The 25,885-nt window shown below is 37.5% G+C and overlaps 6 protein-coding genes across 12 annotated transcripts; 3 read left to right on the top strand and 3 right to left on the bottom strand.

The window, feature by feature from the left end:
* The first annotated feature begins 2,511 nt into the window (after nt 1-2,511).
* LOC106391164 (protein OSB3, chloroplastic/mitochondrial) lies at nt 2,512-5,796 on the top strand. Of its 2 annotated transcripts, XM_013831757.3 has the most exons (12): nt 2,514-2,997; nt 3,073-3,211; nt 3,342-3,453; nt 3,600-3,764; nt 3,956-4,068; nt 4,168-4,315; nt 4,404-4,468; nt 4,560-4,725; nt 4,817-4,881; nt 4,971-5,136; nt 5,227-5,291; nt 5,414-5,796. In XM_013831757.3, the coding sequence occupies exons 1-12, from the start codon at nt 2,654-2,656 to the stop codon at nt 5,537-5,539; spliced, it is 1,674 nt and encodes a 557-aa protein (XP_013687211.1). In that variant the 5' UTR covers nt 2,514-2,653; the 3' UTR covers nt 5,540-5,796. The 2 variants fall into 2 exon arrangements, with proteins under 2 accessions (XP_013687219.1, XP_013687211.1); XM_013831765.3 differs by lacking the exons at nt 4,560-4,725; nt 4,817-4,881 and having other exon boundaries at nt 2,512-2,997.
* A 1,792-nt stretch (nt 5,797-7,588) lies between these two features.
* On the bottom strand, nt 7,589-10,674 carry LOC106391150 (multiple organellar RNA editing factor 4, mitochondrial). 2 transcript variants are annotated; one of them, XM_013831738.3, is made up of 5 exons: nt 10,251-10,658; nt 10,076-10,173; nt 9,930-9,995; nt 8,203-9,851; nt 7,589-8,081 (listed from the first exon to the last, which is right to left on the bottom strand). In XM_013831738.3, the coding sequence occupies exons 1-5, from the start codon at nt 10,601-10,603 to the stop codon at nt 8,070-8,072; spliced, it is 2,178 nt and encodes a 725-aa protein (XP_013687192.1). In that variant the 5' UTR covers nt 10,604-10,658; the 3' UTR covers nt 7,589-8,069. The 2 variants fall into 2 exon arrangements, with proteins under 2 accessions (XP_013687192.1, XP_013687199.1); XM_013831745.3 differs by lacking the exon at nt 7,589-8,081 and having other exon boundaries at nt 8,191-9,851; nt 10,251-10,674.
* Nucleotides 10,675-11,500: 826 nt separating this feature from the next.
* Nucleotides 11,501-18,148, bottom strand: LOC106391142 (DNA repair protein REV1; the record flags this gene model as incomplete). Its single annotated transcript, XM_013831717.3, has 22 exons — nt 11,501-11,766; nt 11,865-11,989; nt 12,122-12,182; nt 12,340-13,150; nt 13,238-13,336; nt 13,468-13,536; nt 13,996-14,068; nt 14,200-14,283; nt 14,426-14,512; nt 14,611-14,670; nt 14,811-14,903; nt 15,229-15,348; nt 15,513-15,716; nt 15,796-15,846; nt 15,923-16,011; nt 16,111-16,243; nt 16,485-16,628; nt 16,767-17,227; nt 17,374-17,450; nt 17,530-17,645; nt 17,735-17,870; nt 18,057-18,148. Coding segments are annotated over 21 exons (3,105 nt in total), but the record flags the coding sequence as incomplete, so codon positions are not given.
* Nucleotides 18,149-18,348: 200 nt separating this feature from the next.
* Nucleotides 18,349-22,298, top strand: LOC106391119 (DNA polymerase eta). Of its 3 annotated transcripts, none has more exons than XM_013831696.3 (14): nt 18,349-18,557; nt 18,787-18,907; nt 18,997-19,108; nt 19,198-19,368; nt 19,451-19,615; nt 19,694-19,797; nt 20,046-20,165; nt 20,360-20,483; nt 20,563-20,676; nt 20,776-20,991; nt 21,095-21,194; nt 21,276-21,406; nt 21,610-21,714; nt 21,808-22,298. In XM_013831696.3, exons 1-14 carry the CDS (start codon nt 18,482-18,484, stop codon nt 22,156-22,158), a joined length of 2,010 nt encoding a protein of 669 aa, XP_013687150.1. In that variant the 5' UTR covers nt 18,349-18,481; the 3' UTR covers nt 22,159-22,298. The 3 variants fall into 3 exon arrangements, with proteins under 3 accessions (XP_013687150.1, XP_013687142.1, XP_013687158.1); XM_013831688.3 differs by having other exon boundaries at nt 21,598-21,714; XM_013831704.3 differs by having other exon boundaries at nt 18,434-18,608; nt 21,598-21,714.
* Nucleotides 22,299-22,893: 595 nt separating this feature from the next.
* LOC106391110 (haloacid dehalogenase-like hydrolase domain-containing protein 3) lies at nt 22,894-24,965 on the top strand. Of its 3 annotated transcripts, XR_002660277.1 has the most exons (6): nt 22,894-23,134; nt 23,475-23,758; nt 23,850-24,056; nt 24,149-24,464; nt 24,577-24,633; nt 24,755-24,965. XR_002660277.1 is itself a non-coding variant. In XM_022707294.1 (5 exons), the coding sequence occupies exons 2-4, from the start codon at nt 23,486-23,488 to the stop codon at nt 24,440-24,442; spliced, it is 774 nt and encodes a 257-aa protein (XP_022563015.1). In that variant the 5' UTR covers nt 22,894-23,134; nt 23,475-23,485; the 3' UTR covers nt 24,443-24,464; nt 24,577-24,965. The 3 variants fall into 3 exon arrangements, 2 of the variants coding, with proteins under 2 accessions (XP_022563015.1, XP_013687132.1); XM_022707294.1 differs by having other exon boundaries at nt 24,577-24,965; XM_013831678.3 differs by lacking the exons at nt 24,577-24,633; nt 24,755-24,965 and having other exon boundaries at nt 24,149-24,540.
* On the bottom strand, nt 24,747-25,814 carry LOC106409031 (mitochondrial amidoxime-reducing component 1-like). The gene is made up of 5 exons (XM_048764157.1): nt 25,697-25,814; nt 25,490-25,579; nt 25,368-25,419; nt 25,167-25,272; nt 24,747-24,884 (listed from the first exon to the last, which is right to left on the bottom strand). The coding sequence occupies exons 1-5, from the start codon at nt 25,812-25,814 to the stop codon at nt 24,747-24,749; spliced, it is 504 nt and encodes a 167-aa protein (XP_048620114.1).
* Between the last annotated feature and the right edge of the window lie 71 nt (nt 25,815-25,885).

The following is a 25,885-nucleotide window of genomic DNA, read 5'->3' as shown; positions in this document are numbered from 1 at the left end:
AAAGCTACACATGAAACATATAGTTACAAATTGGTAAAAGAGCAAGAATGCCTAGTGCCACCAAATCACACTTACAAAACTTACCTATGAATACAAAAACTTGGAATCGGCCATATCACACCTTTCTTAACAACCCCACCAAAATGAGACATTGTGTGTAAAATCTCTCTTAGCATGTGTTCAAACAATCTTCCCCAAGGAAATGTCTTACATAATTTGAGATCATCCACAACTCTAAGAAAGAACGGCTCCACAGAAGGGGCATCTACTCCTGTCTTTCTCTACCCGATGATAATGCCAGATGTATTTAAAATGCAAGAAGCATTAAGTTCCAAACCTAAACATTTATGTGCAATAAGTTGTAAAGATCATTATATGTGCTAAATTAATATGGAAGTATGCGCTACAGTCGTCTCAGTGAGCATTTGACAAAAAAGATACTAAAATTTCCATATACGCCCATGTGTTTTCATAAAGATAACAACATCTTGATTTGTGATAATCACAGTATACGTTGATTATCGCAGTAGACGTTGATAATTTTAACATTATCGGAACTCAAGGAGAAATACAAAAGACATCAGATTATTTAAAATGAGAATTCAAGATGAAAGATCTCGTGTAGGTAAAATATTGTCTACGCTTACAAATCGAGCATTCTAAAAAAAAAAAATTCATATCAGTCTACATACACCAAAAGAGTACTAAAACTCTTTAACATGGATATATAAACTTCTTTTAGCACCCTGATGGTCGTTAGATCAATTATATCAAAAAAATGATCTAAAATATCTGATTGTGAAGTTCGACATTTAAGTGCAATTGGAGCTCGTATATATCTTGAAAATTGTACTCGGTCTGATATATCCTTCGCCAACAATCTTTTCGCAAGATCCAGTTCGTTTCCTACGCGAGGACATTGGAATGAAATTAAACATGTCTTTCGATATCTCCAAGGGACTATTTATTTATGATTATTTTATCCTAAAAATATGAAATGTCAAATGATTGGTTTTGCAGATGCATGCTATTTGTCAGCTCCGCATAAAGATTGTTGACAGACGGGATACATTTTCACAATCGGAAGCACCACCATATCTTGGTGTTCTCATGGTTACTTCTTCAAATCATGCTGAGATTATTGTACTCCATAAAGAAAGTCCTTAATGTGTATGGTTGAGATCAATAAATTGATATATCTGATCAAGTCGTAGGAATAACAAAGATACGCCCCCAAAAATTTTATATGAAGGAAATGCAGCATGCATTACTCAAACGAAAGAAGAATATATCAAAACCGATCGAACCAAACATATACCTCCAAAGTTCTTCTCATTTACTCAAGAGTTCGAGATGGATAAATAAATTGAAGTCAAGTATGTTCAGTCATGTGACAATGCTGCAGACCTCTTCACAAAATCATTTTATACCTCGGTGTTAAAAAAACATGTCTATAATATAAGAATTCGCCACTTACAAGATCTATAAAATTATTCAATCGAGTGGAAACTTACGTAATTGTACAATTTTTACTTTACTATGGCATTTTCCACTGGATTTCCTAGAAAAAATTTTAACGAGGTAACAAAGATGTTAAACAAGAGAGAATAGTGACACCGGTCTCCAAAAAGGAGTTTTATGAAAGTCAACAAAGTTTTCTCCATCCAAATGTCAATGCCGATACTTTGACAAAAACGTGCAGAAGAAGTTAGATGGAGCCCACTGTTACTAAGCACGCACAATAACTTATTTTTCACTTTTATATATATGATCAATTTCAGTCATCTCTAACTTGCACCTCACCATTTTTTTTCGTTGTCTTCGTAATCAACTCTCTCATATATATTTATCTTATATCAGTATTATCTCAATTCTATTGGTATAAAATTTTATCTTTATTTAAATTTCTAAACATAATAAAATTGTAAGCATTATTATAATAAATATCAGTTTTATATTAATAAAGATCATTTTAAATTTTGCGAGTGACATTTGGAATAGGAAAGAAAAAGTAAACAAGGAATAGGAAAGAAAAAGAGAACAACACGACTCCAAATTTGAAAATGACGCAATAATCTAAATTGGCCTTTGAATCTAAAAAAAATAAAAATTTCCTAGAATGGCAGAATAGTTTTTTTTAGTTTATTTTCACAAAAATATCATTCAATTGAAGAAAATGATCAAAGTAAATGTAAAAATACATTTTTACCTAAGATTAATTAATCTAGACTTAGAATTTAGAGTTAAGATGTGAGGTTTTGGGAATAGGTTCTCAAATTTTTAAAAATAAAAATAAATATTAAAAAATTCAAAATAGAAAAAAAAATATTTTGGTCTTTTTTTTAAGGCTATTTTTGTAACAAAAATTTTAAAAATCTATTTGAGAGAACTGTCCATCACGGCATCATTGATAAAAAAAAATAAAAATAGAAATGAATTGTCCATCTAAAAATGTTAAAGGCTTTACCAGAAATAAATAAAAACAATATTAGCTCGCAATTGAATTACATTTATGATCGATGTAAGAATATACTTTCCAATATTGTACACTTTCGACTCGGTTTCCCTTAAACCCCTTGGCGCCGATAATTAGGGCTTTTCATCATCTCTCCGGCCACACTTGACCGAACCTTCATCAGATTCGTATGAAACCATGTATTTGGTTTCTCGGACGTTGACAAGAGCTCTCTGCTCCTCACTTTACCACTCGAGAGCTGCCAAACTCCCAACTCGAAAATGGGTGATCTCTCACCAAATCCGCTTATACACAGCCACCACCGGTAAAATCATCCGCGCGGCGGAATCATCGGAGGATGTTACGGCGGAGAAAGAATTGGCTCGGCCGACGATGATTGAGTACCAACCGGAAATAGCGAAACAGGTTAACCTAACCGGATTCGTGGATCAACCGGTTCAATTCAAGTCTTACTCCGACGGAAAGTCCTGGGCTGGGACGGTTATCTCTCAACGCTCCGGTTTAAAATCATCTGATTTCTGGTAACATTCTCATCTGTTTCTGTTAGCATTATTGGCTCTCGTCTCTTTGATGAATCAAAGTTGAGATTTTTGCAGGATTCCGATTATATTCGAAGGTGAATTAGCTAAAATAGCAGCTCACCATGTCAAGAAAGATGATCGGATTCATATCTCCGGGAAGCTCTTTATAGATTCACCTCCTCCCAATGTCACCTATCCTCAATCCAATGTCCAGGTGAATTTTTTTAAATTAAAAACAAGAAGTTGAGTCTAGATTCTTTAGTCTCATCCTTCTCCATCCCTTTTATATGTATAGTTCCTTGGTTTCATGATAATAACATATGAAGGTTGTTCATTTATAACAGATTATGGTTCAGAATCTCAACTTCGTACAGGGTGCGATCCCACCGCCCCAAATAGAAGAAATGAGCTTCCCACCATCTGATATTGAAGAACTCAGCACCAAGAAACAGACTTGTATGTCTTTTGTTCTTTTTATGATGTTGTTTTATGTTCAGTTCCTGTTTTCTTAAACTTACTAAAGTGGTGTTGGGTCCTGAACAATTCAAGATTTCTATCTTTTCTATACAATGTTCGAGTTAACAGGTTTTTTTTTCCTTCAGCAAGAACAATGAAGGTTCAAGTCATGGTTGAAGAAAGCTCTGATGATTTGAAGCATCTACTTGAAAATCCTAAAGAGTTGTTGGATTTGGTAAACGCACCTGAGGCAGGAGAAATCAGCATCCCATTGCCTGAAATAGAAGAACTCACCACCAAGAAGCAGCCTGGTGTGTCTTTTATGTTCTTTATGACGTTTTCTTAAACTTAACGTTACTCCTCTGTTGCTTTCAACTTGTGGATCCTGATCGACTCTCTTATGCGCTACCTTTGTTTTTTCTTATACATTGTTTTCATTATAATGATTCTTTTCATTGACTGTTCAAGTAACAGTTTCATTCTGTTGTATTTTTTTTTTCAGCAAGATCTAACAAGGTTACAGTCTTGGATCAAGGGACCTCTAATCCTTGGAATCATCTACTTGAAAATCCTAAAGAGTGGCTGGACTATCGTGGGAGTAAAGCCAGCGGATTGGTAAACACACTTTGATTTGGATTCAGTTTTGTCTCAGTCATGATACTTGATACCTTGGAGACTAAAAATCTTTTCGTTTATTGATAATCTTCTGTGCAGGTGAAACCTAAACATCCTGACTTTAAGGGCAAGGTTGGTGGTGGTCTTTCTCTGTGGCTTAACGATGCTCCTGATTGGGTTTTACAAAAACTCAATGAGCTTGAGTTTGATGTTTTTCTCCCTAAAGGAAAATTGAAACACCTTAAAGGTAAGTTTCCCTTTTGGAAACTAGTAGTCAGGTGTGTGGCATTTTGTTACGATCTCGTTTTCCTCGAACGATCTGTCCTGCAATGTAGGTGAGGAATTTTGGAAGGACTTGGTTCAGAACCCCGATAAATGGTATGACAACAGATCAAGAAAGGTAACATATATGAAGACACTAGTCTCTGCACATATCCCCCTCATGTTTATATTCAGACCTTTCCCGGTAACGTTTCTAAAACTACGTGTAGACAAACATTAAAGCCCCTGACTTCAAGCATAAAGAGAGTGGTGAGGCACTGTGGATGACTGACTCTCCTACTTGGGTATTGTCAAAATTGCCGCCTCTAAAGAAGAATCAAGAACAGTCTCTCATGCCTAATACTATCTCAACGCCAACACCCAAACAAGCTAAAAGTGAATTTCTCCTTTTTATCAAGTCTTAGGCAGCTATGTAACATTTTGTTACTGTCTCGTTTTACTATAACGACATTGTCTTGAGATGCAGGAGAGGAATCTTGGAAGGACTTGGTTCAGAACCCTGATAAATGGTATGACAACAGATCAAGAAAGGTAACATATTTGAAGACACTAGTCTCTGCCCAGATCTCCTCTAATGTTCATTTTGACATTCCCCAATAATGTTTTTGAACCAAGCGTAGACAAACGCTAAATCCCCTGACTTTAAGCATAAAGAGAGTGGTGAAGCACTGTGGATGACCGACTCTCCGACTTGGGTACTGCCAAAGTTACCACCTCTAAAGACGAATCATGAACAACCTCTAATGGCCAATACAGTCTCCCAGCCAGCATTGAAAAATCAGAAAAGTAAGTTCTCATTTAACTAAGTCTTAGGCAGCTATGTGGCGTTTACTTACTGTCTCAGTTTTGTAAAATAAGCCGTTTTAATATATGTAGGAGAGGAGCTGTGGAAGGACTTGGTTCAGAATCCAGACAAATGGTGGGACAACAGATTAAAAAGGGTAATAAATAATAAGCTTTGTTGCTTGTGGCATCTTAGAAACCTTGAAGATCTCGTCTCTTCCCATTTCGCTTCTTTGTGTTCATTTTCTACTCTCATTAACATTATGGAAACTACGTGTAGACAAACGCGAAAGCTCCTGATTTCAAGCATAAGGAGAATGGTGAAGCTCTGTGGTTGGACAATTCTCCAACTTGGGTATTGTCAAAGTTACCACCACTAAATGAAGAAATACCAGACCGGACCTAAGTTCGTTTTGCAGCCTTATTGAAACATACCCACATGTTGATCTTGGTGACCCACGATGTAAAAAAGGGTGTTTGACTTTTATTTCTACATATTTAAACCCTTATTGGTAGATTAACTCATTGATCCTGAGTTAATGAGAGATCATCAAAAGTAACAACATTAGTATATTTTTAAAATCATGATTACGGGCTGGAAAAGAAAATGTATCTGAAAATTCAAACCACTAAGTGAATTCGTATAGATCTTGTTTTATAGTATTTTGGATTTTATGTTTTACTTGAACTAAATCCAAACTCAAATGGATATTGATCAAGTCCAAAAAATTCAAAAACCAAAAAGGGAAACCATAGCAAACATGAATTTAATACTGAATAAGTATTTAGCTAATTATTTGTTACACGAATAATTAACTACATTCAGTTAATGCATATTTCTGATATTTGGTTAAATATTAAGAATTTTATATTTTTAACAATTGTATTTGAAGCTAATTTATGAATAAGTTTCATTTTGAAGTTCAAACAATGTACATTTTTAAGTTTAAATAATCATATACATTTATGAAATTGTTAGTTACTAATTTTAAATTCTTTATGTTTCCCTCTTTTTAATAATTACTTCATAATCATGCCACCGAGATTTTATTAGTTTAAATTGGTTAAACTTGCTAAATTTGTGAACTAAATTTTATACTTTTGAATAAACAAAATCCAAATTAGGATTGAACCCAAATTTAAAATTTGTTCAACCGAATTCGTAATGTGTTTTATATTTGAACCAAATCCGAGAAAACTTAAACCAAAATATGAACCAAACGTTAAAAATTTTCTAATGGAGCTAAATTTCATGCCCCAGAAGAATTAAAACCTGATTGAACCTGAATCGTACCTAATTGGACACATAAACGTCCAAATATAATGATCACATCCTTTACTTTTTTATATTTTTATCAATACTAGAGAGAGGAAATTGATTTTTGTATTTGTGATCCACAAATTTAATATTTTAGCGCTCTGCATAAAAAAGAGTGTTTTTGAAAATTATATTTGAAGTTAAATTATGAATAAGTTCAAACAATGTACATTTTTAAGTTTAAATAATCATAAATTTATGAAATTGTTAGTTACTAATTTTAAATTCTTTATGTTTTCCTCTTTTTAATAATCAATTCTTAATCATGCCACCAAGATTTTATTAGCGTAAATTGGTTAAACGTGCCAAATTTGTGAACTAAATTTTATACTTTTGAATTGCAAATAAAATCAAAATTAGGATTGAACCCAAATTTAAAATTGGTTCAACCGAATTCGTAATGTGTTTTATATTTGAACCAAATCCGAGAAATAACATACAAATTCACACAAACAACAATAAATAACGTACAAAATTCACGAGAAGATCAGAGAAAGTGGATCACTCTCAAAATCAAATAGATCTCATGAAGAACACACCTTATTCTGTTATCCGTGACTAAATCGATCCCTCGTGAGTAGTGAGTCGTGACTTTGGATTGAGCTCTTGTGATTCAATAACCGAGAATGCACAGACCCATCTAACACATAAGATATGAATCAGTAGCTAATAGTGAAAATCCATAACACAAATCACACATAAACAGTCCGAAGATGACGAAATCAGATCTATTGATTCATCGGAGACTCAAAATCGAAAACGGCGAAGAGGAATCGAAAAAGGCCAAGAAGAATCGAAGAAATCGAAGAAGCCAAAGAAAAATTGTGTGTTTCCCCCAATTTGCTAAACCTATATATTTTATTTTATTTGGCCGTCCATTGTCCAATTGGTTAAGCCCAAGCTCAACTTTGTCGATGGATGTAATTGGGTTCGCCCATTTGGACAAAATTTATTTAATTAGGATTCAATATGGGTGGCCATATCATCTGGACACGGACCACCCATTGGTAGTCCGCTCATTTGACAATTCTAGTTGCAGAGGACGACAACTCTTTTTTCTATAGACTGAGACTTGAACTCGAGCAAAGCTTGCTTTTCAAATTTGTATGCTTCAGTAACATGATAACTGAAACCAAGTAAATGAAAGAATCTCATATTTTGTAGGAAAATGAATACAAAGGGACGAACTAATTGCAAAATGCCTTTGCAATGATGATAATGTAACTTAAAAAAATTGAAAATACAAGTAGTCAACTGTATAAAAGGACAAAAACCCCGTGTCACTAGCCTTTAGACTCTTTACTGTCCTTAATACGTACATCATGTGCTTGTGAAGAGATAAAACAGAAGCTGAGACCTAACTACGTTCAAATTGCTCGACGGCAACAGAAAAACAGCTGCTAGCTAGCTGGGTTGTGAACATGAACTTTTTTTACTCGGGTCCGCCAAAATCATCACTAGTGGTTATACCCGTGTAGCCTAAGACCAGCCTGCAGATACCACTGTAGTTAATTGTACAAAACAGAACTTCTCATTGATGGCCGACACTAATCAGAAAGATTCATGCTCGGCTGCCAATTTCATAATTTATTCATTCCTCTCCTCAGATAGATCTTATTCAATGTGGAATCTGAAACAAAGGGAACCATCGAATAAACATAAATACATAACAAAAATTGAGACAAGAATAATTCTGCTTTATGGAGTTTTAAGCAAGAAATGAGCTTAAACGCTTATGTTCAAGAACTTACTTTGCCGGTTTCAGTTGGGTCTTTAGGATTATTGTTGTTGCTCCAATCACCTACTACATTTCTCTGATCCTTCTGTGGAAATGTTTGATTCTGTCCTTGTCCGGAAAACCCTGCTGATCCATGTGTAGGACCATAGCTTCCTCCACTTTGCAGATTGTAATTCCCTTCCCCCGTCTGGATATACTTCACCGGACTCCCTTGGTTGAAGTTTGCAGATGTCCCTTGACCGCTACTGGTTGGTGTTCCTTGGTGTGGAGGCACCGATGCTCCTTGGCTGTGACTATAACTCGCTTGATATGAAGGCATTGCAAATCCTTGACCTTGCCATTGTCCATGATTTGGTGTACCTTGGCTTTGATAGTAAGTCCCCTGATACAAAGGCATTCCACATCCTGGACATTGCCATTGTCCAGGGAATGGAGCTCCTTGACCTTGATTGTAACTCCACTGATATTGGGGCATTTGATTTCCAAACTGTGGAGGACCATAGTTTCCACCATTAGGTGGACTGAAATTCCATTGAGCTCCTTGGTTGTAATTTTGATGTGGTCCTTGGAGAAAGTTACCATGTGGTGGCCCTTGGTTGTAGTTCACAAACGCCCATTGACCATTATTTCCTGGTGTTCCTTGGTTGTAGTTTACTTGGTATGGAGGCACCGGAGCTCCTTGACCTGGGCTGTAACCAATCCGATATGAAGGTATTTGACCTCCTTGAGCTTGCCCTGGCATCGGATTTCCCTGGCCTTGGTTGTAACTCCCTTGATATGGAGACAATAACTGACCTCCTCCTTGACCTTGCCCGTGTCCATATCCTGGACTCCCTGCTCCTTGTGAAGGACCATAGTTTCCACCACTCTGCGGAGTGTTATTCCCTCTGCCTATTTGGTTGTAGTTTTCATGTGTCCCTTGGGTAAGGTTGCCTTGTGGTGGCCCTTGGTTGTAGTTCACCACTGCTCCTTGACTGTAACTGCTTGGCGATCCTTGATATGGAGGCGCCTGAGCTCCCTGTCCTTGGCTATAACCCATATGATTGAAGGATGTTTGACTTCCTTGACCTTTCCCTTGCTCTTGTGCATAAATTGGTGTTCCCTGGCCTTGGTTATAACTCCTTTGAGATGAAGGCATTTGACTTTCTTGACTTTGCACTTGTCCTACGAACGGAGTTCCTTGGCCCTGCTTGAAACTCCCTTGAAACGAAGGTATTTGATTACCTTGAACCTGCCTTTGTCCTAAGGTGGGATTTCCTTGATCTCGATTGAAATTCCATTGAAATGAAGGCCCTTGTCTTGAGGTTGACACTTCACCTCGACCTTTCCATTGTCTTGGGGTCGGTCGCCATTGTATTGGAGTCAAAGGTCCTTGGTTTTGCTTGAAACTCCTCTCTTGCTCTGGAGGCATTCGACTTCCTTGATCTTGCCCTTGTATTGGAGCCAGAGTTCCTTGATCTTGCTTGAACAATATCTGCTCTGGAGGCGTTTGACTTCCTTGACCTAACACTTGTCCTGAGGTTAGCTCCTGAACTGGCTGCGTTTGAGCTTCCTGAGTTTTACCTTCTTCCGACGCACTCTCCTTCTCCAAAGAATCAAATCCTTCTTTAGTGGGGACAGGAACTGGACCAGGTGTAATCACACCATCCTCGTATTTGTCTCCTGAAAATTGAAAACACACAGCTTAATTACAAACCAATACTCCACAACGTTCTAGACTATAGAAACAAAACAACTCACCTCCATACACCTTGTTTCCAACGTCAACATAAGAATCAGGAATAATGTACTGAACCCCAGGCAAATCTGTTTAAAAAAAAAACACCAATCAAAGATCAAATCCAGTCCATTCTCAAAGCATCAAATGCTTCTCTCCTAATCATTACCTCTAAACTTTTCTACTTCTCCTATAGACATAGTCGCTTGAAAGCCTTGGTAACTAGTTGTGCAAATTGCATATATCTTCTTCTTAGCTTCTTCCAAGCTAAACAAACACACACACAAAGCAATCAACTTTTAACAAACATCTTACAAAAAAAACAGGAAGCTTCAGATTCGAACCTTAGACCAAGCCCTTTAGCGCAGGTCTGCTCGAAGATGGAGATCATTTCCTCTCTGGACGGAGGATTCTCCTTTGGGAAATCCATTGTGATTAGCCAATGGTTGAAATCACATCCTTCGTTATCTGGCGTGAATGAGTCTTCTCCGGTGTAAGGATCGTACTGATATTGAGTCGTCGAGAACAATCTCGCCGGAGATTGAGTAAACTCCGTTGGTTGCTTCACCAGGGTTTGCCGTAACAGAGGCGATACGGGAGGGAAATGGGAGACGCGAGCTGGAGTGAAGGGTCGTTGGAAAGAGGAGGGTAAAGCGAGGAGAACTCGCCGGAGACGGTGGGAGAGCATGGCGGCCATTGATGCCGGAGACTTTCCTCTACACAGTGATGGGTTTAGGGCTTTCGTGCGGTTTTTTAATATTTACTATTTAGTCTAATACCCTTATATGTTTGGGATATTATGAAAAATGAGCCAACATTTTATGATTATCAATTTTAACCACATTTATTGGTATTGGGCCTACAGCTACACAGTAGTAACATTCACAAGCACTTGTTGTTCATGAGAATCATGACTATAGAACCTAAAAGATTATGACAAGAAGTCAGTGCTTGAAATGATTAAACTAAAAACGATCAGGAGGTTGGTTTTCTTAAACAGGTTGTTCCAGAGATGATCAGAGGATGGTTTCTAATTTGTTTGAAAATACATTTGCGCCTCAAGGAAGAGCAAAAATCCCACGAAGCTGAGCATCCTTCGTTGATACAACATTCAGGTTGAAGAACATAACACATCTACCCAAAACACACAAATGAAAGCTTGCATATGGTATGGATAAGAGGAATATATAAGCCCAAGAGTCGTTTTTGTTGATCTCATATCCTTTTCTAGAACGCTTTCGCTCAGCGTCTTTAGACATCTGATTATTTGTTGAGTCCTTGTATAAGTCCAGCTTTGTCATCTTCTTGATCTTGCTACATTTCTTGTTCAGCCAAGGCATTATAGTGTTGCCACTTGGCCTTTCTTCAAAGGAAGTTTCTGTGATGAGGAGCTTTCTTTCATCCTAAAAGATATGAGCCTGGAGGAAGAAGAGACGAATGCTGAAATAACTTTGAGCGATGGTGAGGATGATGCTGATGTCGAAGCTGACGGGATCAATGTTGCTTGCGAGGCTGGTGATACCTTTGAGGAAAATCATTATGCAGCCCTTTTGCTAACCATAGTTTTAACTTAAAATATGAATATCTTCAACTCTTCATATATAACTTTAAATTATATATAAAGCTACAAATATACAAAGGAGTGTAGTTAATTTACATGACAAGAAGTCATGAACAACACTATACTTGTAAAGTGTGCTATTAAATACAATGGGGGTGTTTGTTTCTTGAATATACACATTTCTATCAACAGAAAAAGAGAGTGGTGGCTCTGTTCTTTAAGGTCTGAATCACTTCCATATGACTGTTTAAACTGCTTCATGTGCATTCACCACGATGCCCTTGAGGATCCACATTCTTCTGCAATGTCCAAATTCAAAATTCTATATTCACAGCTTTCTTGGTCGGCAAGGAAGGCAACAAATGAAATTGATGGATAAACAGGGATGAGAATGCACCTGCAAGTATGCATTCTTCAGTAGCATCCAGCCAAAGAGCAATTTGAAAGCATATGGTTTCTTCCAGGAAAAAAGACATTTCAAGGTATGCTCAAGCTTCCTCCATAGTGTTCACTGATCAAGGCCTATGTGAAGAAAAAGAAGTCTGATTACTTTGCCATTTTCCAATATTCACAAATGATTTAATTTCAAAACGTAGCTTATCCAAAGTGGAACTACACAGTCATTTATAATGTAGATGGAAAGCTTGCACTGACCTGAATAAAGGGAGACACAATCTCACAGACTTGGTGGAAGAGTTGGCTCCTTGCAGCTAATCTGAAGGTAAAGTATAATCATCACCAAAAGTGGTAAGAATCTATGAACAATAAAATAAATCTTTGAACGGAATCAGAATAGTCAGAATGTTCAAAAATGCAAAGGCATATTCATGATTGATTACAGGTGTAAGAAAGATCTATGAATAGAATTTTACCTTCTCAGAAGGCGGAAGCAGAGATATATCTCCTCAATATCACCTTCTACCTTGATCTTAACGTACTCTTTAAGAAATTCACACACATCGTATACAGTTTTCTCCAAATCACTGGCACTTTCATCATGAAAACTCCCGACTTCTGAAATAGCACGTTGAAGCACCGTAGATAACATAGGCCTTGACTGAGCCACCTTGTAATATATCTCTGACATTTTCTCCAAAGTAGAATTGCCGCTAACTTTGAAATTCTCTACCCACAAAGGAGGATTCCCAAACCAGAGAGAGCTACTTGAGAATCCAATCTCATTCTCAGCGTCATTTATATATGTTGTCTCCTTATCTTGTTTCTTACCAGTCTCCATGGGAGCATCTGACGATGACTGTTGTCTCCGGTGGGCATGAAATGCTCCCAGTACATCAGCTCTCAACTCTTCAGGTAATTCTTGTAACACAGAGACGTCGACTTGACTAAGGGATAACGGCACCAAATCATTCATTTCGATGCCACGCTCTTTAGGTTCTCTTGCAATAGGAGGATGCGCTACATGAGGTTCATCCAAGGAGACGTGTGAAGAATCGCTGTTGATTTTTCTTTTGCCTCGTTTTTTCTCAATCAACTCAAACAACTTCCCGCCGTAGGTTCCATCTAATTCCAAAAGGAGCTCTGGAGGAAGGTTCTCTAGAACTTCCATGTCAAGGTGACACATGGGCGGCAGGGACGAATTTGTATCATCTGACTGAACTGAGGGTTCTGCTGAATTACATTCTCGGAGACTAGAAACTCCACCAGTATCACGCCTCTTACAATCTGCTAGAAGATAGTAATTAAGGAAGCAGCTTTCACAGCTATCAACTTAACCAAGACATTGTGTGGACTAAAAAGAGCATTTATTACCTGGGATTTCTCTAACTTCTGCAGCAAAGACATTATCATCTTTTTCTGTTTGGACATAGGCAGGCGCAGAGTTGAGCCATGATGTCAGAGTCTTTGAACCTTGAGAGTTATGGGAACAAATATCAAATGAATGTCGAGACAACAGTGTTTGGGAATTAAATTAACTTTTTCTGATTTTCTAGATAAACACACATACAGACAAGTCATAGTGAAGAGTTTTAGGAAACTACCTTTATTAGAAGGATCTGGACCCTCAAGCTTAGAGACCTGAAGCCCAACCCCACGAACTTCCTTAACATCTATCTTGAGAGAAACAAAAGTTGAGGGTTAATAATCCAAATTCAAGGAATAGCTAAAACGAAAAAGAAACAAAATAGCAAAAGCTGCAAGCAATTCAACAGTTTGCTAGAAAAGAATAGATTTCTCAGGGATTTCTCACAGTCGTGTACTGTAAAATATCATTTGCAACTTTTAAGCTTCTACAAGTCAATAAAATGGTCCCAGAAAATCGATAAAATAATTAAATGCATCTACTTGAGGAAATGATAGAGTGGCAATAAGGGAGATAATCGCCAAGAGCTAGCCACAGGTTCATCTAATCTTTCAAACTAATCTTATGACTCTTATCCATCTTCTATAACATTTGAAAATTCAGATAAGCTGCTTCTTGCATTTCATGTGAAGGACTTAAATAGGCTCAACTGAGGGTAAAAGCTACAACAAAACCATCTTCAAAAAAGCAGATAAGGCCCACTTACCCAAGCAAAATGACCCAAACAACTTCTTTGAAATCCTCTGTAGAACTTCTACGTCATCAGTAGCGGCAGGAACCTATAGCATCAATGTTAATCAGCCAGGCTTTAAGGATTGCACAAGCATATATGAAAAGTTACAGCACTTAGCAACTGTGAGATAAAAGAAAACTATCATCCTAGTTTCGAACTTTTATGGTACCCACTCACAGTGATAGAACGGCTAAAGTTATCACAGTCTCCACAACCCATATACTTTGCAGGTTCTTCGGCATCCTTTTTTCTCCTTTTTACCTGAAACAGCACCACGAACTTTCAATGTTTTTATCTCATGATAAATGCTTTCAGCATGGCATATAATACCCAATGCGATGCTGTGAAAAAAGCATAATACTACATATCTTTAAAGCAATAAAATTAAGAGAAGGCATAATACCTTAAGAGTAAAAGTGCGTCCTATCATTTCACATCCTTGCAGACGCAGAGAAACTTCCTTGCATAGGCATTGGAGGAAGTGCTGAACCTGCAACCGTCAGCAACCATAGCCATTCTTGGTTCAACATCAAATGAATTATGTTTGGAAAAAAAGCAAGAAAAGGCATAATTCACGAGAATACATACATCTTGCTGATCTCTAAACCTTACGCCCCAATTCACTTCAGCCCCTATGGACTTGCTCTCCTGTAAATAAAAAATCTCCAGGTTACTGGTTGAGCTAAATTAAAAGCTCACATTTAAGACATGTCAAAAGAAAAATATCACCTATAGAGAGAAAAACTAGGAAATGTAAAACAAATGAGTGAGTCAACTGCTAAGCAGACCTGCACCGCCCTAACAGACCGAAGGTCTAGTCCTCTGCTATAACTCCAAAGCATCTCACCGGTTTTCACCCCAAAATCCTTTTGAAGAGCATCCTGCAAATCCCAATAGATTTTTTTTTATCATGATTGTCACAATTTCACTTTTTCTCAATAACAATTCCACTTTCCTTGTAATTGTAGAATGTTCTCAAAATAAGTTTTGTAGTAAGTAAAATTGTATATGGTGATTTTCTCAACTTCAAAAGCTATTTCGATGTAAAGCTTAACCAAAGTAAAATATTGGTGCCAAACTGTTTCTTGGAAAATTTATATTTAACTATGTATAAGGCCAGCGCACTAAACGAGAATCACATGCTCTTTTAAGGAAAATACGATTTTTTGGCTTCCAGACATGTCTACAACCACAAAGATGTTTTACCTTGGATATCAAACGTAACTGCCTACAGGTTTGAATATTTTGCTTCTCCAGCTTCTCCTTCAACACAGAACCTACACCAGGAAGTGTGCCGACTGCAAGCTGATCCAAGAACTCCTCTACCTGCAAAAACGGCACACACTATCATGAACCGAGCTTCTATACAAAATGGCTTCTACATTCAAGAAAATAACCACAGCTCATAGTCCATAGACCTCTTTCCACTAGCACAAGTCACTGAACAAACATATATACACTAAAAATAGAAAGCAGTTTACAGAAATCACCTTCTCAGCAGAGATATGAAACTGACCGGCTGGTTTAGCAACTCTGGTAGCAAGGCGAGCCATTAGCATAGTACCGCCTATCCCAGCACTTGCACTGCATCCAGTAGTCTCAATGATCTCTCTTCTTATTGTTGATGCTGTGTACTCAGGTTCTACATCTCTCAAATCCGAGACATCTAAAAAGGCTTCATCGCAGCTTACCGCCTAACACCAAAAAAGAAACATTATTTTTAACATTAGGTTAACGCCAGCAACTGGAAAAAGGATCTATTTGAAGGCTGACCTGAACTTTTCTGCAATGCCTATGCAGGATGTCATAAAACTGATCAGCTACCTGCGATTGAGTTACAATGTCATACATGCTGTACCGACTCGACAACAAACAAGACACACTAAACTCCAAAAAATACCTCTTCATAGGCTTGAAAGTTGTAAGGAACAATAACAAGCTGAGGACAAAGGTCTTTGGCATGTCTTACAAACATACCTGCCTTGACTCCTAGAATTAGAAAATTGCATCAAGTTAGTGCATAAGCAGAAAAGTAATGACCCATAGCTTAACTAAGCTTAAGAAAGATTACTTTAGTATAAGACAGACCATAAGCCCGAGCTGGATAGTTTGCAGAGGAAATTTCCGCCGTTCCTTTCGGATTATCTGAGTGACATACGGCTACGGGCTTGTCTTGTAATTCAAGACGGTTCCTGATTACCACTGACACAAAGAAGGAATCCTGGGATCATATCACAGATTTAAATAATTAGAATGCAACAACTGAAAGTGAGAACAGAAAAACGCAATCCTAATCGCAAGCTTCAAGCATTTTTTTGTTCTTCACTTTCTTTAGTGGCTAATTTCATGCTTAAACGTATATTTATTGTATTGTGGGAAAATACAGAAAAGAGAATAGGCCAGGACTTTCTTTTGTTTCCCCTACATAGGATAAAGAAAACTGCTTAGAGTGTGCAAATTACCAAATCGATGTGGATAATGGTTAACTTCTTGGCATTTTCAGCTGTATTCTGGCCAGAATCTGCCCATTTAAGTCCATTAAAAGAGCCATGGAATCTTTTACGGTATCTGTTTCTCCATGTTCCAATAAAATGCAGCCTTGAATTCTGCAGAAACAAAATTAAATATGGAAAAATGCATCTTCAGAGTCTGCTTTGCTGTAAGACCATGCATCCTAGACACCAAGTTATAGAAATTGCCTCGTAAGAGATACCCTAGCTAACAATGTTTCTATAAAGATTTACCTTGAAGTAGTTTTCAACAAAATTGGGGTCCTCGAGAGTTGAATGGCGCCTTACAGAGGATCCACCAGCAGGTGCAACCGGTTTTCCATGGGAGGATTTGTTGTCCGAAGCAGAAGGCAGATTGGTGGTGGACTGGAGTTCACTACTAAGTTCTTTCTCATCGTTGTCATAGCTACCAAGTATGTCTGCATTCACTTCAGAAGATTTAAGATCGTGAGTTATTGTTTGTGCAGTCATCTCTGGGGTAGTCTTCTCAGTATAAACGCCATCAATTTCATCAGCAACGTGGTCTCTTGATTCCTCTGAATCTCCTGCTATAATTGAACTTCCGTCTTCAGCTTCACTGTATCCAGTTTCAGGTTGAGAAGATGTAACCGGCGGATTGGAAAGTCTTCTGGGTGCAAAAAACGCAGACAACTTTGGCTGGGTATCATTCAGTTGATCTAGCTGGTAAGGAACCCCTGTGATGTGATAAAGACAGAAAAGAGCATTGAACCAGATGACCAAAGAGTTTTGTGCAGTTATGACAAAAATTATAAAATCAAAAAATTTCTAAATATGTTTTGCATGGTTTTAAGTGAATCTGGATCGTCTGGTGTAGACTTACATCCCAAAAGTCTGTTGGAAGAGATAGAGTCCACTATCCATGAGGGTTTCACAACAGGTAACCCTCTGCTGAATGCCCTGATTAGAAAAAGAAAAAAGAAACCTTTTTTCAATAAACGAACATGGGAGTTTGTAAGAAACTGAGAAGGACACTAACCGTAGATTCTTGACTTTACTATCTGGAAGATTGCTGCAGACGATATGTGTTACAGAACGCCTAGAAAAGTAGTTCTCGAATCTCCCACCATACCTCAGCATGTAACCTCGCAATTCCTAGACAGATGTAAACACAGTTAAACCACAGATCTGTACAAATAAATACTGGATCCTGAGTAATTTAAACCAAAGCGGTAGAGGTAAACCTGATGGGAAGGAATGGTGAAACCATCCACAAAGATTGAAACCCCTTGGAATATAAGCTTCTCAGAACCCGAAACACCACTAGAAGCCTTGGTTTCAAATTGCTTCTGTAGTTTCCGATTTTTCACTTCCATGTAACTACAAAAATCACACAACATAAAATGATAACAATGCTCACCGTTTATAAGACAAGTAAAGATTAGACAGAGAATAAGACATTAAAATGCCAAATCAAACACTTTATGAGGGAAAGTCCAAACCTTTACATGGTAATTTCAAAAACCCAACACTACAAGTGTTAGTTACATAGAATTAGAGAAGAACCTTCCGAAATCGGAAAATGGAAAAGAACGAGAAGAAGAAGATGGAGGACGAGAAGAAGAACCTTCAAATTGATCATTATTTATATTGCTTTCTTATATCATCCCTAATGATTTAAATTTCCTCTTTGCTATTCGAGCCTAGTAGTGTTATTAAAAGTAAACAAATATTAAAGTCGAGAATAATCTTTTACTTAAAGTTTCGTTTAGATTTGATGGAAGGTGTTTTGTAGGTTAGGTAGTGGTTCAGGGGCTTTCTATCAAAAGCGAATAGTTTGAGGGGTTTTTGCTATTTATTATTTTCGCGCGCTATCCCGAGAAAAAAAAAAAGAAAACCCTCTCAGAAAAAGTTAACCCCTTTCTTGTTCCCCTCTCGATTTTCTCAGATTACTATGTAGAAAGAAAGATTCAATTTTGCTATAGAAAAAAATGCCAGTGGCGAGACCAGAGACATCGGATGCAAGAGTTATCGCTCATGTCGACATGGATTGCTTCTACGTTCAAGGTCTCCTTACCTATCTAACCCTAATGTCGCTATACACTTAAGTGAGAGAAGGTCCCAATGGATTACTATAAGCTCTTTCGAATTTGAATAACTGTTGGCGTTCTGGGTTTCCAACTTCTGGAAAAAGGGTTTTGTTTTTTTTTTTCCTCTGTTGACTTCGTTTAGGGATTATATGTTAAGTTATCTCCTTTTTCTTGTCTAAAATTGTGCCCTTTTATTACCTGATTAGTGGAGCAACGGAAGCAACCGGAGCTGCGAGGACTTCCTACTGCTGTTGTACAGTACAATGAATGGCAAGGTGGTGCTTTGATTGCTGTTAGCTACGAAGCACGTAGTTGTGGCGTCAAGCGGTTAGTCTAATTCAATAATATGCTTCTTTCCCCTCCTCCCAATCGTATCAAATCTTGTTTATTGTGTGTCTAAAGGATGAAATTTTCAGGTCCATGAGAGGTGAAGAGGCTAAAGCTGCTTGCCCTGAGATTCAGTTGGTTCAAGTTCCTGTCGCTCGTGGTAAAGCTGACCTGAATACCTATCGCAGTGCCGGTTCAGAGGTTGTTGGAACTTGGAAGTATGCTTAAAATGTTTGTGTTTGTGTCTCTAACTATATGCTAAAGTTATCCCCTTCTATGTCTCTCCGTAGGTGGTTTCGATTCTAGCACAAAGCGGTAAATGTGAGAGGGCTTCCATTGACGAAGTGTATCTTGACCTCACCGATGCAGCTGAAAGCATGCTCGCCGATGCGCCTCCAGAGGGTTTGGAATCTATAGATGAAGAAGCTCTTAAATCCCATATTCTTGGAATGAGCAGAGAGGTTTGATTGAGATTCTTCTAATATATTTGATCCTAAGTTGTTTTCTACTGTTGTGATACAGATTTTTTTTGCTTTGATTCAGGATGGAGATGATTTTAAGGAGAGTGTCCGTGATTGGATATGTAGAAAAGATGCTGATCGTCGTGATAAGTTATTAGGTTGTGGAATCATCATTGTTGCAGAACTACGGAAACAAGTGTTGAAGGAGACTGAGTTTAGCTGTTCTGCTGGCATTGCCCATAACAAGGCAAGAAGCGATTTCTTTTGTATGTTTTAGTTTCCTTTTATTGCTACTTTTAGTGACAACATGTAACTTAACAAGCAGATGCTAGCCAAACTTGCTAGTGGAATGAACAAACCTGCCCAGCAAACTGTTGTACCATACGCAGCTGTAGAGGAACTTCTCAGTTCTTTGCCAATAAAGAAAATGTAAGTAAGCTAGACCCTATTTACTGACCCCCAGTGGATATTTTCTTTATAAGAATTAAATCATTTGTGTTATACACATGTTAATTTATGTATAAACATGTAAGGTTTGGTATTTATTATCCGTATGTTCTAAAAAAGTTTAAACATGTCTTAACCTTGGAATTGCATCATTGATCTCTGTCCCATGATCATAAGATTGTTAGTTGCTGTCGGCAATTATTTAGATACTCTAATTATGTATCTTGCAGGAAACAACTGGGAGGAAAGCTGGGAACTAGCTTGCAAACTGACTTGGGAATTGACACTGTGAGTGACTTGTTGCAGTTTTCTGAAACGAAGCTGCAAGAACATTACGGAATAAATACTGGGTAATAATAAATCTTGAAAAGATAGAAATTTGTTCTCATCGACTCTTTAGGCTAGTGAAGATTAGCCTGCCAAAATATGAATCTGGTTACCTAAAAGACCACTTATGTGCTTTATAACATAAACTTAAAAGGATGTGGGACTTGTGCTTGTTTGTAACTAAGGTTATCAATACTTGTTTTGATGTGCCTTGTAGTACATGGTTATGGAATATTGCAAGAGGGATCAGTGGGGAAGAAGTGCAAGGCCGTCTTCTCCCCAAAAGCCATGGTTCTGGAAAGACATTTCCTGGACCTCGTGCTTTGAGGTCACTCTCAAATGTAAGACTTGAATCTCAGCCAGATTATTTACTTATACCATATAACTGTTATCTTAATAAAAATCTGTTAATACTTTTAGGTCCAGCATTGGCTGAATCAGCTTTCTGAAGAACTATACGAGCGTCTCAGTTCTGACTTGGAGCAGAATAAGCGGATTGCAAGCACCCTTACCCTTCATGCTAGCGCTTTCAGAGTACTTATTTTTCTCCTGTATTTGTTGTTTGCACAAATGTTTTGCTTAGTTATATACCCTTGTGGAGTTAAAATCATTTTTTGGTAAAATACTATGCAGTCAAAGGATTCAGATTCGCAAAAGAAGTTTCCTTCAAAATCATGTCCTCTGAGATATGGGGTAACCAAGATTCAGGAAGATGCCTTTAACTTGTTCCAAGCTGCGTTGCGTGAATACATGGGACCTTTCGGGACTAAACCTCAAGGCAATAAGAAAGAAACATGGAGAATAACAGGACTCTCTGTTTCAGCAAGCAAGATCGTGGATATACCATCTGTAAGTTCACATAGCATCTAAAATATCTTCTATATATTTCCCACTATCGAACATGTAGCTTGTTTTCTACACTGTACTGGTAGAAGTGATGTTTTATTCGTAGGGCACAAGCTCGATAATGAGATATTTTCAAAGTCAATCAACTATTCCTTCAAGTTCAGAAAGTGGTTGTCCTCAAGAACATGTAGCGATGACTCCCTCAGGTATTCCAGAGTCTTCCTGTGTATTTGCAGAACTGTTCTTGAATCAACTTAATTTCATGTTTTGTCTTGCAATTTGTGTAGCTAGTGAAAGTTGTTCTGAACAGAAATCAGCAGAAACCGAAGCAGCAATGCCTAATAAAGACATCAGCATAACTGATACTTCGCCTGATTTAGACAATTCATATGGAAACATGGACATGGTCCCTGAAAAGGTATCTATACCCGAAAGTTTTTACTCTCATCTCTCTAGAAAAAAAGGCCAAACACAACCAGGCACAATTAAGTTATCAGTTTCAAGAGATTAGAAATTTGAAGAGGTTCTGTGTATAGTTTGAATGACTCAAGAGCTTATCAAGCTATTTTATCAAGTAACTGTTGTACCATTGAAGAACCAACTGTGCAGTTTCCTTGTCAGGATGCCTCTTGTCAATCAAGTGAAGCAAAGGAGTTTCCAACCCAATCAGGCACACAAACGAAGACAATTGGGCGGAAGATAAACAACTCCAAGGAGAAGAATCGGGTATGCTAGTTTATAACCGTTTCTTTGCTTGTTTCTGTAATACACAAACCTTCAGCCTTTTTCTGAGAATCTGTTTTGTTTATATGTTCTTAGGGAATGCCTTCAATTGTCGATATTTTTAAGAATTACAATGCAACTCCTCAATCACAGCAAGAGACTCGAGAAGATTCAACAGTGTCATTAACAAGTAACAGAGGCAACTTGAGTAGCTCCACAAACCATAGTAGTGAAGTGAATCAAGAGGTGGAAGATAGAAGAGAAACAGAATGGGGATACAAGGTTGGTGAAATCGATCAGTCTGTTTTCGACGAGTTGCCCTATGAGATTCAAAGAGAATTCAGGAGTTTCCTACGTCCTAATAAACGGCCTAACGCTGGTAAAAGCAAAGGTGATGGTTCTGCTTCCTCAAGCATTGCTCATTATTTTTCACCACTGAAGAGATAGGTTCAGGCTCTTGTGTCTCTGTGGTTAAACTGTGTATTGCGTAGTCTTTATTTCTTGTTTGAGATAATATGATATTGTATTTACAAATACAATAGTTATATTATTATTATTCAATATTCTAGAAAAATGGTTAGGCTAAACATCCTACTTAATTACTCTCTCATTTCTTAGTATGGGGACCTTTTTACTTGTGTACCCAATCAAAATTTTGTATAAAACGTTATTCTAAGAAAGTCAAGACTGTTAACTATTATATATCAAACTTCTTCTAAACAAGACTTGCCTTATTTTCTTGCCAACACATACTTCTCTTCCTTTGTAGTTGTTTAGATCTTTGGTCTTTTTGGTATTAGTCATCTTTTTAATTTCTGTCAAAAAAAGAAAATTCGGTATAAAATTTAACATTTACGACAACAAAAAGTAAAAAGAGAATGATCAAGTCGTTGTTTATATTGCCAGATTGTGTAATATTGTTTCACATCATTTAATAGTTGTACAGTTAAAAAAAAAATCTGTAGAAACACAAAAAAAACGTGTTATAGGAATAAACAGAAAACCTGAACCCGGTTTCTGGTTTAAAGACAAAACAGCAGGCCACTATCATGCCATCCAATGGATTAATTATTTTCATTTTGTGTGTAAATTACGAAAATATCCTCAAACTTGGTCTCCAAATAAGCAATTAATGTAACCTTTAAGAGTGTCCGATATCTCAAGAAATCTATCTTAACACCAAAATCAAAGAAGCTTGTTTTAAAAAAAATCCATTAGCTGCCAGCCTAATTTGTCTCTGTGTGCGCAACCCACACGTGAGAGCACGCATCTATTCAACAACTTCTCTGTGTGTTTCGTGTAATATATATACATACAACAAAGGGACTTGGGTGATCTCATTTCAGTGTAGCTTTAAAGCTTTCGAAGATATATAACCCAATTGAAGAAGAAACCAAAGTGTTCCCCCGAATCTCAGCTTCTGGTGGGTACTTCAAGTTTCGTGCTTTTTGTTTGCTTTCTTGCGATAAAGCTTTCCTCTTTGTGTCCCTACATTTATGTCGATTCCATCATTTATTTTGATTCTTGTCTTAATCAATCAGAGCACTTTTGGGCAAAACCCATGAAATAGAATCAGATCTTTCTCTGTAAATCTTCGTCCAATGAAACTCACATCAAAAATAATTTTTTTGGCAGCAGGCGAAGAAATTAAAATTAGCCATTAGGGAGCTCACTTGTGTTATAAATTGATCATATTTTTGTGTTATTAACTTCAAATCTTTTGTGTTACTAAATTGATCTCCCTTTTTTTTTTGGTTTTACAGTGCGAGAGAAGATGACAGGAGGAGCCATGTCTCTTTTATCCAAGTTACGGTGTATCACAGTAGATGTTACTGGTACACTCATAGCTTACAAAGGAGAGCTTGGTGATTACTATTGTATGGCTGCTAAAGCCATTGGCTTGCCCTGTCCTGATTACAAACGTGTCCATGAAGGTTTCAAGCTAGCTTACACTGACATGGCTCAAAAGTACCCTTGTTTCGGTTTCTCCGCCAAAATACCAAACCTTGTCTGGTGGAAAACCGTTGTCAGAGACTCATTTGTCAAGGTAATATGCTAATTTGATTCTTTAGATTTTCATGTTAAAGCATATGTTACCTACTTTGATGTTGAAGGGAGGGTTTTGATATTTAAATTAGGCAGGATATGAGTATGATGAGGAGACATTTGAGAAAGTGTTCAAACGAATCTATTCAACGTTTGGTTCTGCTGCACCTTACTCTGTCTTTCAAGATTCTCGCCCCTTCTTGAGATGGGCACGCCAGAAAGGTCTTATAGTTGGACTTGTTAGCAACGCCGAGTATCGATATCAAGAAGTTATTTTACCTGCCTTGGGTTTGAACAAGGTATTGAACAAGTCTCTCTCACTGTGAAATATGTTTGTGATTTTCGAAGTTGATTCTCAAGTTTTCTCATATGCTTGATTGGTTTGTTTTAGGGAGAGTGGGATTTTGGGGTGTTCTCTGGTATTGAAGGGGTGGAGAAACCAGATCCGAGGATTTACAAGTTGGCTCTAGAGAGAGCTGGGAACATTGCGCCTGAAGAGGTTTTGCATATCGGAGATAGTATGCGTAAAGATTATGTTCCGGCAAAGAGTATTGGGATGCATGCTTTGTTGCTTGATAGGTTTAAGACAGAAGCTGCTAAAGACTGGAGGGAAGCTGGAGCTATTGTGCTTCCTGATTTGGTTGCTGTTCAACAGCTTTTGGAGTCTGATAAGTTGAAATGTTAAAAAAAAATAGAGTTTATCTTAAGTAAGAATCTGATATATTGTAGTATTGCACATTTTGGCTCTTTCTTCTTATGAGTAAAAAGAGTTTAAATGTCCCATTTTGGTTTCTTCGCTGATAGTATATTTGCTCCAAGTTCTTCAGGTTCTCAAAGGTCAAGATCTATTCAAACAGAAAATACAATTCCAACTTGGTGAATCACTTAACAAGTGCAGTTTTTAATAATCTACATAAGCAAGAAAGCATGCCTCTCCTTACTTTATTTTGAGATTATTACACAACATAACATATGTTTACATTTATGACTTAAACAGGTGCTTCAGCCCTGGGAGGGATCTTCCTTATGACAGAGATGGAATCTCCAACTTTGATTGTCTTGTTACCTTTGCCTTGGTTGTTGTTGGTAATGTGCCAATTCCAAACCATATCCTTACCAAAGAAAACCTGTCATAAACCGAAATCGAAATCGATTTAGCATCAATGTACAAACAAGATAACTTGAGATCTTTTATAGGTCTTTCAATATCTCACCTTTCCATGCGGTTTCTTGTGTGGGATTAAGACTTTGTCTGATCAGAATTTCATCAGAGTTTCAATTGGTTCAGTTGCATCCGGAAACACCAGTTTCTTGATTCACAGATGGTAACTGAAATAACAAAACAGTTGAAAAAAACACTTCAAGTGAAACAATCTGACTTTAGTTTTACTTGTTCACGTCATATTCACCTTGCAGCGGCTACATAGCCTAACAACTCCTTGGAAGACAAGTTCTTTTATCATGACTTCATCCCAGAGATCTTCTCCGAAAGGATCACAGTTATCCACAATAATACTACAAGAGAAACAAGAAAATCAAGATTAGGAAGAAAAACAACCATCCTTGAAGATAGAATTCAGGAACAAAGATAGCTTACTTGGGTCGAAAACGGTTCATAGGCACCGGTTCTGAAAGAAGTGTATTCAGTTAGTCTAAAGAACCCTAATCACAAAACAACAGAAGAGGAAGATTAAATGCATACTATACTTTACAGATATCAATATAGGCTTACCTGAGAGGCAACCAATAAAGGGAAACGTATTTGCAAATGTTGTGGTGTAATCTGGTGCAAACTGAGGAGGTGAAGGCCTAGTTTCAGTTTCTGTATCAAAATTAAGAAAACTTGACGTCAAATCTATGCATCCAAAATATGTTACAAATAAAATATTCACAAGAACAAAAAAAAAAAAGGCCAAGACCTTTATCAAACCGAACCAACGGCTTTGTTTGCCAAGATAATCTGAAAACCACTTAGCAGCTTTTTCTCCTTCATCAAATGCAGAGCCAGACCATTCCCACATAGACACACCTTGAGCCACTGAGCTTGGTTTAGTCATTGGGATCTTTAATAGACTCATACCTGGAGCTCTTACCACTAACCCATTCAATGAATATCTATCACGTCCAC

The sequence above is a fragment of the Brassica napus genome, chromosome C7 (assembly GCF_020379485.1).
Source record: "Brassica napus cultivar Da-Ae chromosome C7, Da-Ae, whole genome shotgun sequence".
In the NCBI taxonomy this organism is placed as follows: Eukaryota; Viridiplantae; Streptophyta; class Magnoliopsida; order Brassicales; family Brassicaceae; genus Brassica; species Brassica napus.
This window is presented reverse-complemented; position numbering and strand designations above follow the sequence as displayed.